Source organism: Ascaphus truei, chromosome 5 (genome assembly GCF_040206685.1).
Source record: "Ascaphus truei isolate aAscTru1 chromosome 5, aAscTru1.hap1, whole genome shotgun sequence".
NCBI lineage: Eukaryota > Metazoa > Chordata > Amphibia > Anura > Ascaphidae > Ascaphus > Ascaphus truei.
In genome coordinates this window covers 185,559,340-185,577,379 of record NC_134487.1, presented here as the reverse complement: position 1 = coordinate 185,577,379, position 18,040 = coordinate 185,559,340, and the positions used below count along the sequence as shown (strand labels likewise).

The following is an 18,040-nucleotide window of genomic DNA, read 5'->3' as shown; positions in this document are numbered from 1 at the left end:
ATTTATGTAACTGTACTTGTAACCATGTATTATTTGTTTTACTCTGTGCCCAGGACATACTTGAAAACGAGAGGTAACTCTCAATGTATTACTTCCTGGTAAAATATTTTATAAATAAATAAATAATGGTCAAAATGGCATTCAAACGTAGTGGTGCTGTGCTTGACTGGCAATAATACAATCCATTACAGTAATAGGGCAAAGCACGACATTTAAACGTGTATATGCTATATCTATGCAATAAAAGAATCCCTTTTTTAAATATACCTCAGTTTTGTATGTTTTTATATGGATACAATAGGTTAAAAAAAAATGCAGCAGCACTGAAAATATAGGCAATACATTAATGTTGTTATTTACCTATTCTTATATGCACCTTGTGGGATCTGGCCAGTCCCTTAGAAAGACTAGCACCCATTGGCAAAATGCACTTTTCGATTCTTGCTTTAAGAGCATTTTTTTAACCCCTTGAGCACCACTCACCTTAGCATGTTTATATTTTTTAATTTAAAAAGTGCTTATGCCGAGTACTACCTAGCACAATCACTGTTGCATCACGTAGGCAGATATAGAACGAACCCCCGTAAGTGGCGGTTTTGGTTGCGGTTGGCCAAAAATCCCTAGAGATTTCAATGGGATTTTTCTGCAAAAAACATCCCCTTATTGTTTATTTTCCCACTTTGAAAGCTAGACATTTGCAGCCATGATACCACACCAGAGGTGGCTGCATGTATGCTTCTATAATAGAATATCCTAGCAATGCAGAATGGTAGAGTTGGAATAGTTCGGTGACCATATTCACTCCTGTAGACACCAACACAAGCGCAGTACCGTCAAACCTGAGGACTGCACTTTGCTTTGTGTATACCCGAAAAACAAAAAGTTGGAATAAGCTTCGCTCAGCCAAATATACTGACCCCCATACAAACATTACAGGCGTTCCACAGAGAACTCCGACAACACTTCCCATACAGGGAGTGGAAGATAATAGGGATGTGTGGCAAAGTAATAAACTAAAGACAGCAATGTCCACAAACTTTACGTCTGTAGTTCCCTGTACTGGGATTGAGAGGTAATGGAGAAGTCAAAGCTATAAACTCTCCCACCCACTACATCTCTCCATGCAGAGAGAAGGAGCAAAGTGAGGGTTGTAGACATTGGGACATTATTTGTTTTCTGTATGGTAGACCAGGCTGCTTTAGAAATGGGACCATGCTTAATGATATTCAACCTTCAAGACATTTAAATGCAGAACAAATACTAAATTTGTAGAGAAAAATTAAACAATTGTTTTATTAATACTTCACAGACTTTCTAGTGTTTTTTTAAATCAAAAAATATTCATACTTAAAAGCTTATATAACAAATCATGATCAGACTCATTTGATGTTTGAGTTGTAAAATACAATCTTCACTTCTTAAATATTCCCAATTAACATTTGATTTCACGCAAGTATTTTTTGCTTTAACATTCCCATACCTATTGTTATAGGTATATTAACAATTAACTTAATTGAACGCAAGATGGATTTTAGTGCAACGCCGTAATGCTGTCTCTGCTCATCAGGAAATAGCTACATTATCAATAGTGTTAAGAACCAGACGCTCATTGGTTTATATGCCATCTGTAAAAGGGAATCATAATTGGTGTTTGTAATGGGATTTTTGTGGAAAAACACCTAATAGGAGAAGAAAAAGTCAGATCCCAAGTATCCCATAACTAAAAAAATAGGGGTGTGCTTTGTTCTTTTGCAATTGTAGCTGCTGTCTCCAGTTAAGTTGGAATCTTAAAAGACATATTGGACAATATTTACCCGGCACTGCTATTCCATAAATCACCTTCTGGCACTAGAAGAGCCTGTGTTCCCAATTTGCTTGAATGGGCCATAAAGGCATCTTCCTGTGCCAGAATCGGTCTTTTGAAATAGCAACACTTGGTAAATATGGACCATTATCTTTGGTATGAAAATTGTATACCGATATATGAACATGAAAATAATGTCAATGTTGAGATGCCAGGAGGTGGGATTTCAAGTGCTGACCCCCTATTCAATATTCTGTGAAGCACCCTTTTCCTTGCTTGGGAAGATCTCGGCTTCATTTAAAAATGAGAGGAAATGGTGGCCCAAGTTTGGTACCATTCCATAAACCGCCTTCTATCGCCGTAAGAGCCTAAAGTCGATGGGTAATAAGGGTCTTCCAGCATCAGGTGGTGTCTTATGGAATATCCACTTTAAGTAATATTGGCTTGCTCTAGCAGCGCAAGGGATAAGACCGCTTGACAGCATATTGAATAAGGACTATAATGTATATGCTCAACCATATTTTAATTTCCTGGAATACATGGTTTATCAAAGCAGGTAAACACATACGGTAGGAGAGAGTGGGTTACTCAGCAACCTGCAACATTCAACTCAGGTGAACGATCATTATGCATATGCAGAACACTGTTTGAGTAGCTGTGTATGCTCGGACGCAAAGTCATTTTCCATACAATACAGCCCAAAATGTCTGTCCTTGAGGCAAATGCTATATTGGCAGCCCATGTCAGAGAGCCCCTCAGAATATAAACATATTGCAGTATAGATCACCAAACCCCTCCATATACGGTCAACATAACAACCGCTTTTACCGAGGGGGCACGGAGCTTAAAAGACATTTTGAGACCATCTAACAGGTTTTGACTTTTCACTGCCCACATTAATGTAAATCTACTCCCCAGATGGTAATCTCTGAACATTAGAGGGACGGGCCTAGTAAGAGAGATTATGTAGTGCTTAGTAATGCAGAGGAAGCTTGGCGAGACTGGGACTGTATACAGATGTTCAGCACCACTACACAATTCACCATGTTCATTAGAAAGACGTCAGCCAAAGCATCGAACATCATCTCCCTGGCGACGATAAAGTAATCAAATACTTTTTTTTTTTTCTTACAAAAAAATTAAACCCTTTGTTCGGGTTATACAAATGTTGACTGCGATATACAAAGTTGTTTTATAAAAAAAAAGGTTGTTCTCCGTATTATTATTGTTGCTTCGTGGTTGCAGATTGATTTATTGACGACATCTATGCCTCAGTATTGTTGATCGTCTTCTACAGAACTGGTGTCCTTAAATTGGAATGGATCCTCAGTGGCGGGCTCTGCTGACCGGAAGCGCGCCGCGGAGTGGTCCATAAACATGTCCGGGATATCTTTACCGAAATAGATCTTGCTGTTGGCGGCGATGGCTTGGTACTTCATCAGCTGCAGGTACTCGGGGGTTAACTTCAGCTGCGTGCGGAGAAAAAGGAGATAGGACGTGAGACGGGAGGGAGGAGGAAGGGGAAAGACAGGGGGGGGAGGAAGGGGAAAGACAGGGGGGGGGAGGAAGGGGAAAGAGATGGGTGAAACTTTCACTAAAGTTTGAGGAGAGGGAAAAACGCGCCTATTTCTCTAGTGGAAAAATAAAAATAAATCTTTACAAAAACAATCTGCCAAGGATTAAAAATCAAAGTGCAGTCCCATGGCGCTTTATATAGTGCTATTTTAGCGAACTCAGGCAAAGAGATGAGCAATATGAAATTTTGCAAAAACACGTTATTGAAAACAGCAAATCCCCACATGAAATCTATATAAAAGTTTGACTCGTACAATGTTAATATCTTGCCCTCTTAGCATGTCCTGCTCGTTTCAATAGCTGCACCAAGTCCTCGGGAGAGCTCCATTTTAATCTCCCGGACCCTTAGCATTTCAAATGCTTATATCTCCTGAACGGAGCATCAGATGTGAACAATAAAAATAGCGCTGGAAAAGGTAAGAGGAGATTTCTCTGTTAGTAACTAAAAACGGCGATCAGCACAGATCGCCGCTTGTAGAAACAAATGCAAATCTGAAGACAATCTCTCTCTAAAAAAAAAAAAAGTGAAAGGCAGATAGATGAGCCTGTGTACAGAGGAAATCCAAAGAGTAGAGAGTGTGCAGCGCACAGCAATCAAGGAAAGAGCAGGTCTTGCAAAAAAATCCTTTATTGAGAAGCCATAAAATAGAGGGCTGCAACCCTTCTACGCGTTTCGTGCTAGCGCACTTTATCAAGAAGTGCCATACACGGTGTACACAGCATTTAAATACAGCTGACTGCCGTTTTTCGCGCCAAACCAATGACGTCACCAATCGCCATTAGCCAATGAAAGTCGCGCCTCTCGCGCATGAGCCGCACGGCTAAGTGCAGGAGAATTCCCCGCCGCATACCAGTCATCTCAGTCTCGGGGAGACACGCCCAGCTTGGGAGCTCACCCGAACACCCTGTTTGGGCTAATGCACGTAAAAAACACATGTAATAAAGTACAATTACAGCTCCGTAAATGAACTTGAGGAACAGATGCTTCTAATTATTGATATGACCTCTATTTCCTCAAGAGGGTGCACATTTGTTTTTATACGGGTATAGAAATATACTTAGTACTTTTTTTAACTGTTTCTTTTGTTATTTTAGTCAATAAATTGTTCAATATCTGCAGTTTTAAACATTTTGCTACTGACTGCCGAATGTGAATTCTCTGTTTATGGTATGCATTTATTTGTTTTTGTATGCTTCTATGTATGAGCACTGCCTCCACGATTTGCTATGCCATCACGTGGTTGTGCGTGTGATCGCGTCATTTACGGAGCTGTAATTGTACTTTATTACATGTGTTTTTTACGTGCATTAGCCCAAACAGGGGACTATTAATCTGTAATTTACACAGGGGGCACGTCGCATCACCATACAAACACAAAAGATATATTGAAGGTAAACTACCTGGTGCAAGGGAGAACGTCAAGGCAACAACACATAAATAATCAGATGATTACATAAAGCTCCCTATAATTGCACTCTGAATAGGTGACATTGATAGTACAACGTCATCTGTCAAGGGGCCACTGAATGGCCTATTCCCTTATTAGGGTAAGCCGCAAAGGTCACACTCAAATGAAAATAAAAAACTTTTAATCCATAATGTTTAAAAACGACGAGACACCATAAAAATGCATACACAATGCATATTAAAATCCCCAAATGTGTGTGGGCACAGAAGCAGGCAAAGGACTCTCAATGTCCAGAGCCTAAGGATAGGCTGACACAATACTGCACAGGTCCACACAGTAGGTATGTGTGGTTGCGTGACCGAAGTTAAATAAAGCAATGGTATGCTGCAGTGGATAATGGAGTATCAAACACTCCTCGGTTAGGTGAAATACAACCTGATTGTAAGCGTGTCAGCGGCTGCAGACTATTAATCTGTGTATGTTATTAGCTCCTCTGCGCGTGCGCGTACCGGCGGGACGGGGGAGTCTCTACAGCCGCTGTCAGGGCTTATCATGGTGTTCGGGTGAGCTCCCAAGCTGGGCGTGTCTCCCCGAGACTGTGAGATGACTGGTATGCGGCGGGGAATTCTCCTGCACTTAGCCGTGTGGCGCATGCGCGAGAGGCGCGACTTTCATTGGCTAATGGCGATTGGTGACGTCATTGGTTTGGCGCGAAAAACGGCAGTCAGCTGTATTTAAATGTTTTGTATACCGTGTATGGCACTTCTTGATAAAGTGCGCTAGCACGAAACACGTAGAAGGGTTGCAGCCCTCTATTTTATGGCTTCTCAATAAAGGATTTTTTTGCAAGACCTACTCTTTCCTTGATTGCTGTGCGCTGCACACACTCTACTCTTTGGACTTCTCATCCCAATACAGCAGCACGCTCTGGAAGGGAGACTCTGGAGGATCTGAGTATCGTGAGTACACTACCTAGGGCCAACCAAATGAGGTAGGGGAGGGTGTCTCTGGGCAACCTACCCCAACCTTCAGGGTAACCTTAGTGCCCCTTTTATAGGCTGAGTACTGTCACAACTTGAATGTATTAATACCCAGTATGTGCTCCCTTCCATTCCATGTATACGGACCAAAGCACTTCTGAGCTCCATTATATCACCAAACTATGTGTACAGAGGAAGGTAAGAGATCTGAGAGACTGGGAGTATTTGTACCTTATTGGACTCTGCTGCATTCTGTGCAGTGTAAAACTCTGCGTCGGCTCTTGCCTTCTCCCGCGCGAGAAACGCAGAATCTGGAGGAAAAATTATAGAGCAAACAAAAACATATCCAGATAAATAAGTAGTCAAAGCCATCAAGTTTCCTGCAGCATAGGGGCAGGATGGTCTCCTTACGCCGACTCTTCAACATACCTACTCCCTGATTTGCTCTATTCGGCATCATCCTGATTCTCCCAAAGGGGACAGTCACACAGTGGCAAATAACTAAAGCGTATCCTTATAAAGCAGTGATCTCCTGCTCACCAAAAACAAATAAAGTATTGTTGTTTTACCCAATATGAACCAGCTAAACTGTGACACTATAAACTCCGGATTGGCCAGATATTAAAAACAAAGATGGCTGCAGGGTCATCTGAAGGCGTCGCTGATTGGCTGACAGTTTGAGGCCACATTGCATCTCCAGGAGAAGAATTCTTGTAAGGGAATTTCAAAAAGGAAATATATCCGGAACCAGTTCAGCTCCATGGAACACCTTATTTCAAATAACACACACACACACACACACACACACACACACACACACACACACACACACACACACACACGAAAAGCGCCCGATCCTCGTGTGTTACCACAGGTTTAATAAAAACGAACACAGACAAATGCAAACTCACAATTTTGCCAAAGCATAAAAGCGTGGTATGAGTAAAATCTCATGCGCCACGTAGGAGGACGGCAGCATCCCCTCCTACGTTGGCGCATGAGATTTTACTCATACCACGCTTTTATGCATTGGCAAAATTGTGAGTTTGCATTTGTCAGAGTTCGTTTTTATTAAACCTGTTTACTTTTGTAACACACAAGTATCGGGCGCTTTTCTCTTTTTCCTGTTAGATACACTTCGGGAGGTTGTTGACCCCAGAAGAGAGGCTGCCAGTATCCAAGAGTGGTTTAAAAAGGTTTTTTTGATATTATATGGACTCAATTTGATCCAATACACGGACTTGTGACTTTATCTCTATCATGACATGATTGCCTTTTATTAGTCATTAGATTTTACAGTTCAATTTATTGTAGGGTCATGTATTATTGTTAGAATATATATTTTTTATTTTCATTTATTGATTCATTTTATTATAGCCATTGCATAATATTAGACAGTTTTCTTTTACAGCAATGAGAGTTTAGGCAATTTTTTAAATGAATTCACACAGTGGTCGATAAATCACCAAAAAATCTACTCGCCGAACAAAAAAAATCTACTCGCCACCTAGTGTGTGTGTGTCATATATATATATATATATATATATATATATACACACACACACATATATATACACACAGATATACACATATATATATATATGTATATATATATATGTACATATATATATATATATATATGTACATATATATATATATATATGTACATATATATATATATGTACATATGTGTATATATATATATATATATATATATGTATATGTATATATATATGTACAAAGGCAGATGTCACTCGCAATAAAGGTAGAAAGCCGGTGCTTGTCCTATATAATATTGAATAAAATGTAGATTCCTTACCAGGCAGACCAGGAGTCCAAGACCACGCAGCAAGAACCGAGACAGCACTCAGATTGATATCAAATATAAATGTATTGAAAAAAAGGCACATACAACCAACGTTTCGGTCCTGAAACAGGACCTTTCTCAAGGGAGTGCTCACCCTTATGTGACAAAAAACCACCATTATATACCCACATGCAAACAGTGATAGGTTAACAACCTGCCCCTCCTCTCAGGATCAGCTGAAAGCAACTATACCCAAAACGATCTAAATGACATCATTGCTATGCAATCTATAAGACCAGGAGTATCTGAACTGAAAACATTAATGAGCATGAGATAATGCATCCTGAGGGGGCACAATACAGTGTGAACACCAAAGTGCTGAATAAAGATAAAAAGCAAGATATAAAAACCATGAGTGTGTAGGCAAGGAAGGGAAAGGAAAGGGGGGGGGGTTTAGACAGGGGGGGGGGACAAAAACAAAGGAAACTACAAGAGGATAATGGGAAAGGGGAAGGTAGGAAATGAGGGAAAGAAACCAGACAAATTAGAAAAAAATTAGAAAAAAAGGGGGAATCATAATAAACAATAAAGACCAATGGGTATACTGAGGGCCATGTCAAGGACAATGGCAGAAGTGTATAGGGGAGGCAAAAAAGGAGCGTATGTAAGATAAACTGATAAGGTTGAAATAATTAAATAAAGCAACTAAGTCTCAAGTCCTCGTTCAAGCCATAAGGTGACAATGTCCTCAGATCGTGAATGGCTTTGGCCTCCAACTGGAGCAGCAGTCTGTCACGATCCCCACCACGTGTTGATAGGTTCGCTTGTATAATCGGCATACATTTCAGCGACGAAAGGCCATGACGGTGTTGTTTGAAATGTCTCGCCACTGGGAGGAGTTTAAGGTCATCATCAGCATTTTGGTCCAGGAGTGCCTTACGGATAGTTGACCTGTGCACAGCCATGCGTTCTTTCAGCATGCGGCTTGTTTTGCCTATATAGTAAAGGCCACAAGGACATTTAATAAAATAGACCACAAACTTCGACTCACAGGTCATAGCAGTCTTAATGCCGATGGATTTCCCACTATGTGGATGTGCAAAGGACTGGCCGGTCTGTAGAAAACCACAGTTGATGCATCCATGGCATTTGTATACACCAGGTTTTCGCTGAAGCCATGTTGTAGCATTGGCATATTTGGTAGTCGGATCAGCCTGCACAAACATATCCCTTAAGTTCCTTCCACGGCGATAGCACATTCTTGGTGGTGTCTGACAGATGCTCCCAATTTTAGGATCATTGGCTAGAATGTTCCAATTTCTTTTAATACTGCGTTTAATAAGATTGGACGAGGTAGTGTAAGTGCTGCTAATGTTAATTGATTTGTTATCAATTATTTCTGTAGAAGATAAAAGCAGGGAAACCCTGTCAATAGCCCGTACCTTAGTTAGGGCCACATTAACTTCCGATCTTGAGTATCCCCTATCCAAAAACCTCTTAGCCATTTTCCATAATGCATCTTCGACCAGCATAGGGTCACTAGTAATGCGTTTGACCCTTAGCATCTGAGAGAATGGGAGTCCTCGTTTCAGTGGTTCCGGATGGTGACTCAAAGCACACAGAAGAGTGTTTCTGTCTGTAGGTTTGTGAAAAATCTCAGTCGCTGGTCTACCATCTTTTTTATAGACCACTGTGTCTAGAAAGGGAATACGGTCCAGGCTGTAATTAACAGTAAACCGAATCGTTGATGGTATCGAATTCAAGTAACAGATAAATTGTGTCAGTTCCTCCTCCTTTCCACGCCAAATTAGGAAGATGTCATCAATGTAGCGGGTGTAATGAACAATATTGTTAGAAAAAGGGGCATCGTTAAGCAAATGCAGTTGTTCATAGCTATCCATAAATAAGTTGGCGTATGCCGGGGCCATATTAGAACCCATCGCAGTCCCTGTTTGTTGAAGGAAGAAATCCCGTTCGAACCGGAAAAAGTTCTTATGCAGTATAACATCTATCAAGAGGAGAACAAATTCACTTGGAGGCCCATCATATCCCCCAAGATGGGAAAAATAACCTATTCACGCTTTAAGAAGACTCCAGGTACTGGAACAGGCACTGGTAACAACACGAGTGACACAGATTTCTCGGATGCCCCAGAAGGGACACACTCCGATCCTTTTTTAGGTGGCGGCACAAGCCACCCATTCCGGATTCCAACGTAGGAGAGCGGTCAGGAGAGGTACCGGGAAGAAGAGGTCCCTTGGAAAGAAAGGCAAAGAAGCAGCGAGAACATCCCAGGAGGAAGTGATTTACAACCTGTCGTCACACCTCCTCACAACCGCAGAGATCAGTGTTCTCCAGAAGGGACTGTCGTTTGTCCCGACCACCTCACAGGACCCTTTCCGCTGGGAAATTGACATGTTCAAAATAGATCGCCAGTTACGTCTTAAGGATTTTTTCTCTAGAACTGAGGTAGTACCTACTATTGCTGATCAGATGACCTATGTTGATAGAAAACTTAAGGTTAAGAGCACCTTTGATCCAGTTGTGAGTAATCCCAGCATTACCACTTTTATGGGACTCCTGGGTAAAGACACTCGTAATAACATCAAGCAACACAAAAGGAGTTTCTCCAACCTCTCTGTCGAAGAGAAACAGGCTTTCGCATCCCTGAAGTCTAATGACAAGATTATCATCAAACCGGCTGATAAAGGCGGGGGTATTGTCCTGATGGACTATACTGACTATCGAGCTGAAATTGTGCGACAATTAATGGACACCAATCACTACAAAAAATTAAAATGCGATCCTACTTCTGTCTATAAAAAAAGAAATAGACTCCATTATCCGCTTAGGAGTTAACAACTCATGGATATCGGAGGCAACCGCTACTTTTTTGTCCCAAGACCACCCCATAGTCCCTGTAATCTATGTACTTCCGAAGGTGCACAAGTCCATCGTCAACCCGCCAGGCAGACCAATCATTGCAGCAATGGGATCACTTTGTCACACACTCTCTCAATTTGTGGACCATCTGTTGCAACCTATGGTTGCGAAGATGTCATCATTTGTGAAGGACACCACGGCCTTAATCACCAAATTAGGCACGATAGCATATGACATCTCAGACATGTTTCTGGTAACCATGGATGTCTCCAGCCTTTACACCAATATCCCACATGTTGAGGGTCTGGAGGCCATTCGGGATCACTTTTCCCATCTTGGGGGATATGATGGGCCTCCAAGTGAATTTGTTCTCCTCTTGATTGATGTTATACTGCATAAGAACTTTTTCCGGTTCGAACGGGATTTCTTCCTTCAACAAACAGGGACTGCGATGGGTTCTAATATGGCCCCGGCATACGCCAACTTATTTATGGATAGCTATGAACAACTGCATTTGCTTAACGATGCCCCTTTTTCCAACAATATTGTTCATTACACCCGCTACATTGATGACATCTTCCTAATTTGGCGTGGAAAGGAGAAGTAACTGACACAATTTATCTGTTACTTGAATTCGATACCGTCAACGATTCGGTTTACTGTTAATTACAGCCTGGACCGTATTCCCTTTCTAGACACAGTGGTCTATAAAAAAGATGGTAGACCAGCGACTGAGATTTTTCACAAACCTACAGACAGAAACACTCTTCTGTGTGCTTTGAGTCACCATCCGGAACCACTGAAACGAGGACTCCCATTCTCTCAGATGCTAAGGGTCAAACGCATTACTAGTGACCCTATGCTGGTCGAAGATGCATTATGGAAAATGGCTAAGAGGTTTTTGGATAGGGGATACTCAAGATCGGAAGTTAATGTGGCCCTAACTAAGGTACGGGCTATTGACAGGGTTTCCCTGCTTTTATCTTCTACAGAAATAATTGATAACAAATCAATTAACATTAGCAGCACTTACACTACCTCGTCCAATCTTATTAAACGCAGTATTAAAAGAAATTGGAACATTCTAGCCAATGATCCTAAAATTGGGAGCATCTGTCAGACACCACCAAGAATGTGCTATCGCCGTGGAAGGAACTTAAGGGATATGTTTGTGCAGGCTGATCCGACTACCAAATATGCCAATGCTACAACATGGCTTCAGCGAAAACCTGGTGTATACAAATGCCATGGATGCATCAACTGTGGTCTTCTACAGACCGGCCAGTCCTTTGCACATCCACATAGTGGGAAATCCATCGGCATTAAGACTGCTATGACCTGTGAGTCGAAGTTTGTGGTCTATTTTATTAAATGTCCTTGTGGCCTTTACTATATAGGCAAAACAAGCCGCATGCTGAAAGAACGCATGGCTGTGCACAGGTCAACTATCCGTAAGGCACTCCTGGACCAAAATGCTGATGATGACCTTAAACTCCTCCCAGTGGCGAGACATTTCAAACAACACCGTCATGGCCTTTCGTCGCTGAAATGTATGCCGATTATACAAGCGAACCTATCAACACGTGGTGGGGATCGTGACAGACTGCTGCTCCAGTTGGAGGCCAAAGCCATTCACGATCTGAGGACATTGTCACCTTATGGCTTGAACGAGGACTTGAGACTTAGTTGCTTTATTTAATTATTTCAACCTTATCAGTTTATCTTACATACGCTCCTTTTTTGCCTCCCCTATACACTTCTGCCATTGTCCTTGACATGGCCCTCAGTATACCCATTGGTCTTTATTGTTTATTATGATTCCCCCTTTTTTTCTAATTTTTTTCTAATTTGTCTGGTTTCTTTCCCTCATTTCCTACCTTCCCCTTTCCCATTATCCTCTTGTAGTTTCCTTTGTTTTTGTCCCCCCCCTGTCTAAACCCCCCCCCTTTCCCTTCCTTGCCTACACACTCATGGTTTTTATATCTTGCTTTTTATCTTTATTCAGCACTTTGGTGTTCACACTGTATTGTGCCCCCTCAGGATGCATTATCTCATGCTCATTAATGTTTTCAGTTCAGACACTCCTGGTCTTATAGATTGCATAGCAATGATGTCATTTAGATCGTTTTGTGTATAATTGCTTTCCGTTTTGTGTATAATTGCTTTCAGCTGATTCTGAGAGGAGGGGCAGGTTGTTAACCTATCACTGTTTGCATGTGGGTATATAATGGTGGTTTTTGTCACATAAGGGTAAGCACTCCCTTGAGAAAGGTCCTGTTTCATGACTGAAATGTCGGTTGTATGTGCCTTTTTTTCAATACATTTATATTTGATATCAATCTGAGTGCTGTCTCGGTTCTTGCTGCGTGGTCTTGGACTCCTGGCCTGCCTGGTAAGGAATATATATATATATATATATATATATATTATATGTGTGTGTGTGTATATATATATATATATATATCTCTATATATCTATCTATCTATCTATCTATATATATATATATATATATATACATACATACATACACACACATAATCTCTGGTATTTCCTTTCCTATTGTCCGATTGTGTGTTGCCCATATAGTATTATCATTCCCTATATTGTATGTTCTGTAAACTGCTCTGAAGATATACTTACATATGTACAAGGAAATGTTGCATGTCATGTGACATTGATGTGAATAAAGCAGGTTTGTTGTGCTGTGGAAGACCTACATACACACACACGGGTATTTTATCCGTGATGTACTTTAAGATGCAGAGTTTGTTACCTTTTTTTAAACCATAGCCTAATAGTTTTCCCAATTTACAAACATATATATTTTTTCTGTAGATCTGAACATTCTCATGACAAAGATATTCCATAAAGAAAGTAAATCCTGCCAAATATTTGTTTATTTTTAAATGTGCAAATCAACTACACTTAACCTATTAAACGTGGTGCTGCCTTCAGTTCACATTGGTCCTTGGATGGAATTCCACCTTTTCAACGGTCCCCCAATATAGATGGAGCTCATATGCCAGACAATGAGAGACCAGAAGCTTCTAAAACTCACCTTCAATCTCAGAAATCTTCTTCTCCGTTTCCTTTTCCATCACTTTTTGGCCAAATTTAATCTCTGCAACTTGGGCCATTTTTTCCGCCTCTGTGTTCGAAAAAGAAATGAGAATGATCTGAAACTTTGTGTCATTTGGGAAAGACCGTTGGCTCTACATTCTCTGCCTCTCCTTCCAGGCTCCTCACTTCTCTGCCCCTTACGTATACACCTGTGCTCTCTCATACCTCACAAGGTACCTGCTTGTCTCCTGTGCTACGCTCAAGGCGGTCTTCTTGGTCCTATGTGGGTCTACTACAGTTACACCTGAAATCTCCATCAATTATCTGCCCAGAACTCTGGATCTCATCATCGCTCCATCCTCAAGAACTGAAAAGTCTCCAAAACAAAGCATTTCCATAGAGCTGTAACCTCTCCACATGAACCCTGGAACTTGCCCTTCAATGTACTTCTCTCTCTGTATGTCTCCCGACACCACTATGAATGTAAGCTCTGCAGTGTAGGGACTCCTATCCCCCAGTGTGCGCTTGTATGTATTATGCAATTCTGTAAAGCTGAACTGGCACTATATAAATAATACGATACCTAAAGAATAGGCCAGTAAAACATGTGCACCACGGTCTACCCAAATACTTTAAATAAAATGTATAAGTTCAATATTTTTGTCAGTTTAGCCATAAAAATCGAACAGTAGAAAAGTACATAAAAAGGAGACAAGTTATAAAGCTTATAACGCGCACACACACACACAATTTTTTGTAAGTGTTCATTTGGGAATCATACCGCAGAAAAGCTCACAACCGTACAGTGTTCGGGCTGAGTAAAAAAAAGCTGTGTGTGCTGTGCACGCGCATAGTAAGTGAAACTTCGCCTTTTGTCACAGAAATTGACTTATAACGCGCGTGCTCGGCACACGTGTCAGTCAGTGTGTCAGAGTATGTGTGTGTCAGTCAATGTGTGCGCGTGCGTGTCAGTCAGTGTGTGCGCGTGCGTGTCAGTCAGTGTGTGCGCGTGCGTGTCAGTCAGTGTGTGCGCGTGCGTGTCAGTCAGTGTGTGCGCGTGCGTGTCAGTCAGTGTGTGCGCGTGCGTGTCAGTCAGTGTGTGCGCGTGCGTGTCAGTCAGTGTGTGCGCGTGCGTGTCAGTCAGTGTGTGCGCGTGCGTGTCAGTCAGTGTGTGCGCGTGCGTGTCAGTCAGTGTGTGCGCGTGCGTGTCAGTCAGTGTGTGCGCGTGCGTGCCAGTCAGTGTGTGCGCGTGCGTGTCAGTCAGTGTGTGAGAGTGCGAGTCAGTCAGTGTGTGAGAGTGCGAGTCAGTCAGTGTGAGAGTGCGAGTCAGTCAGTGTGAGAGTGCGAGTCAGTCAGTGTGAGAGTGCGAGTCAGTCAGTGTGAGAGTGCGAGTCAGTCAGTGTGAGAGTGCGAGTCAGTCAGTGTGAGAGTGCGAGTCAGTCAGTGTGAGAGTGCGAGTCAGTCAGTGTGAGAGTGCGAGTCAGTCAGTGTGAGAGTGCGAGTCAGTCAGTGTGAGAGTGCAAGTCAGTCAGTGTGAGAGTGCGAGTCAGTCAGTGTGAGAGTGCGAGTCAGTCAGTGTGAGAGTGCGAGTCAGTCAGTGTGAGAGTGCGAGTCAGTCAGTGTGAGAGTGCGAGTCAGTCAGTGTGAGAGTGCGAGTCAGTCAGTGTGAGAGTGCGAGTCAGTCAGTGTGAGAGTGCGAGTCAGTCAGTGTGAGAGTGCGAGTCAGTCAGTGTATGTCTCTCTCTCTCTGTGTTGTGTGAATGTCTCTGTGTTGTGCGCTCCCCCACACACCCCCCTCCTCCCGACTCCCACTACCCCCGGGGGAGCTGCGGACACGGCTGTGTGTCCTGCTGCAGCCAGCCCCCCGGCGACACGGTGGTCCCCCCCCCCTCCTCCTGTTACCGAAGCAGGAGCGAAAGGGCAGGGGGTGGAGCCTCGGCCTCAGATAGCTACCCCACCATGTAACAGCGGGCAGCACCGCAGAGCCCGTGCCGGCTGATAGGGATGAAGGGACCCCTTAACCGACTGACAGCCCCTCAACCAATCGTCAGCGGCGAGAAGCGACAGCCAATCACCGTTGCCTCGCAGCAGCGCCCTCTGCCAATCACACCCCCACGAAACCTGCCATCCACAACATGGCTATGGACAGAGCCTCTGCGCATGTGTTGAGGGGGACGGCTGCCGGTGTGGAGGAGCATTAAGGTAAATGTTGAGCGGGTGGGGGGGGGGGGAGCGGCGCCGGCGGCACATGTCAGCGGCTGTGTGGGGGGAGCGGCGGCAGTTAGATGTAGTGGGCGGGGAACGGTGGCGGACGTGTGGGGGGAATGGTTGGAATGGCTGAAGCCGCATATGTCATCGGCCATGTGGGGGGAGCGGCGCCTGTTAGGAGCGGCGGCGATCATTTGCCAGCACTGTGACGTCAGCACTTTGACGTCACATCCGTTTCATTTTCTGTCCCTACAATCCATTTTTATCCCATTAGGAATGAGGTGCCACTAAAGAAGTTTCACTTCAAAAAATAGCTAAACCCTTCTGGAATCCCAGATAACAAAACAAAGTGTGCCAATATTTTTGCAAATTAGAATACAGTTTGAAAATTTGCCAACGGTCTTATTACCAAAAGTTGAAATAAAGATTCTTTAAAAAAAAAAAAAAAACCTCCAATGCTTGTTCGTTCACAATGGCAAAAGATGAAATACAGCAGGGCCCCGCTTTTCGGCGATCCGCTGATACGGCGGCACCGAGAAGGGACCGCAGGTCGCACATGCGCAGAACGGCGAAAATGCCGGTTTGTGCATGCGCAGCACTGAAAATCGCCGGATCCGTTTTCCGGCGATTTTCACTATACGGCAGGCCTCTGGAACGGAACCCGCCGTATACCCGGGGCCCTGCTGTAAATGTTTAAATATACTTACACACCTTTTAAAAAATAAACCAACATATCCCTGTCCTTTGTTCCCTTTCACCCTAGAAGGGGCTGAACCTTTAAATCTCCGATTCAGCAGTACTACTGAACAGTCCGATCTAACAAGTCCATTCAGTGGCAGCCGGTTTGTTATAGGAACGCTATGTCCGGTCACACCTTTGATGGTCTGCTGTATATATTTTAATACACACCGATCACAGCTTTTTTCCTCTCCGTCTCTGCCTCCTTTTCCACCACTTTCTGCTTCTGAGCTGCGATCAGAAGTTTAGTCTTTTCACTCTCCCTACAAAGAAAGGGAAGAGACATCGGTCCATATTAACTAAGTAGTACTCTGCTGTAAGACACCTTCCAGACCCTTGATCTTCCGGCACAGCGAACGTGTGCTTGTGGTAAAACGGCTCGGTAAATAAGGGCCTACATCCATTTCTGTTTTGCAAGCAAAAAATAAATAAATCACAAATCTTTCTAAAACATGGCCCGGAAAGGACTTTTCATAAATGTTTAGATCTCAATCAGGCCTAGAACCACTACAAGCCACTGCTACCACTTATCCATCACTAATCATGGTTGGCTGCTAGTCACTGCTTAGTGGTAGGCATGTGGACATTGAAGTGGGTGATCTTGGTGAGCTCTCCTTGGCTCATATTTACAAAGCCGCCTACCATAACACACCTTACATCCTGTTCAAGTCAAAGGGCTGCAAGGCGCCTCCCAGAGCTGCAAGGCGCCTCCCAGAGCTGCAAGGTGTCTCCCAGAGCTGCAAGGCGTCTCCCAGAGCTGCAAGGCGTCTCCCAGAGCTGCAAGGTGTCTCCCAGAGCTGCAAGGTGTCTCCCAGAACTGCAAGGCGTCTCCCAGAGCTGCAAGGCGCCTCCCAGAGCTGCAAGGTGTCTCCCAGAACTGCAAGGCGCCTCCCAGAGCTGCAAGGCGCCTCCCAGAGCTGCAAGGTGTCTCCCAGAACTGCAGGGCGCCTCCCAGAGCTGCAAGGCGCCTCCCAGAGCTGCAAGGTGTCTCCCAGAACTGCAGGGCGCCTCCCAGAGCTGCAAGGTGTCTCCCAGAACTGCAGGGCGCCTCCCAGAGCTGCAGGGCGCCTCCCAGAGCAGTTGATAATGGCAGGAACAGCATAACCTGTAGTTAGCAGCACATCAGCTTATACAGCTATTACCACATATTCACTAAGCTCCGTTGAGGTTAACGCCGGAAAATACTGTACATTAATTTAAAGTTATACCCAATTCTGGCGTTACTCCCACCCTGACACTGAAAGAGGGCAATTGTGAAAGGGGGAGGGGTGTGACACCAATTTAGGACAGGGCCCATTGAATTACTGTGTGTGCATATTATTACCCATCACTAAGGAACATGTGCACTCACATTTTTCCTTCAAAATGCCAAGGGAGCCCGGTTTCTGTTCTGACAGCTTTAATTGCACGGAATCACAGATAGCATTCTGCTTCATTCATTTAACCCTTTAGGCACTTGCACATATTTCACCAAGTTTGGTCCACAAGACAACAAGAAATAATATACATTGAGCGTAGGTGCCTGGTGACATGGTGTTTACCTTGACGGGGTTAGCAGGCCAGAATCATTTTATCA

The 18,040-nt window shown here is 43.5% G+C and overlaps 1 protein-coding gene across 3 annotated transcripts in view; it reads right to left on the bottom strand.

Moving 5' to 3' along the window:
• Nucleotides 1–1,265: 1,265 nt before the first annotated feature.
• The window catches only part of ERLIN2 (ER lipid raft associated 2), a 44,237-nt gene continuing 27,462 nt past the window's right edge, over nt 1,266–18,040 (bottom strand). For all 3 annotated transcript variants that reach the window (XM_075601401.1, XM_075601402.1, XM_075601403.1), the window contains 4 exons: nt 16,636–16,727; nt 13,517–13,606; nt 6,000–6,079; nt 1,266–3,273 (listed from right to left, as the gene is read on the bottom strand). In XM_075601401.1, the coding sequence (XP_075457516.1) occupies nt 3,076–3,273; nt 6,000–6,079; nt 13,517–13,606; nt 16,636–16,727 (460 nt within the window). In that variant the 3' untranslated portion in view covers nt 1,266–3,075. The remainder of the gene's footprint in view (nt 3,274–5,999; nt 6,080–13,516; nt 13,607–16,635; nt 16,728–18,040) is intronic.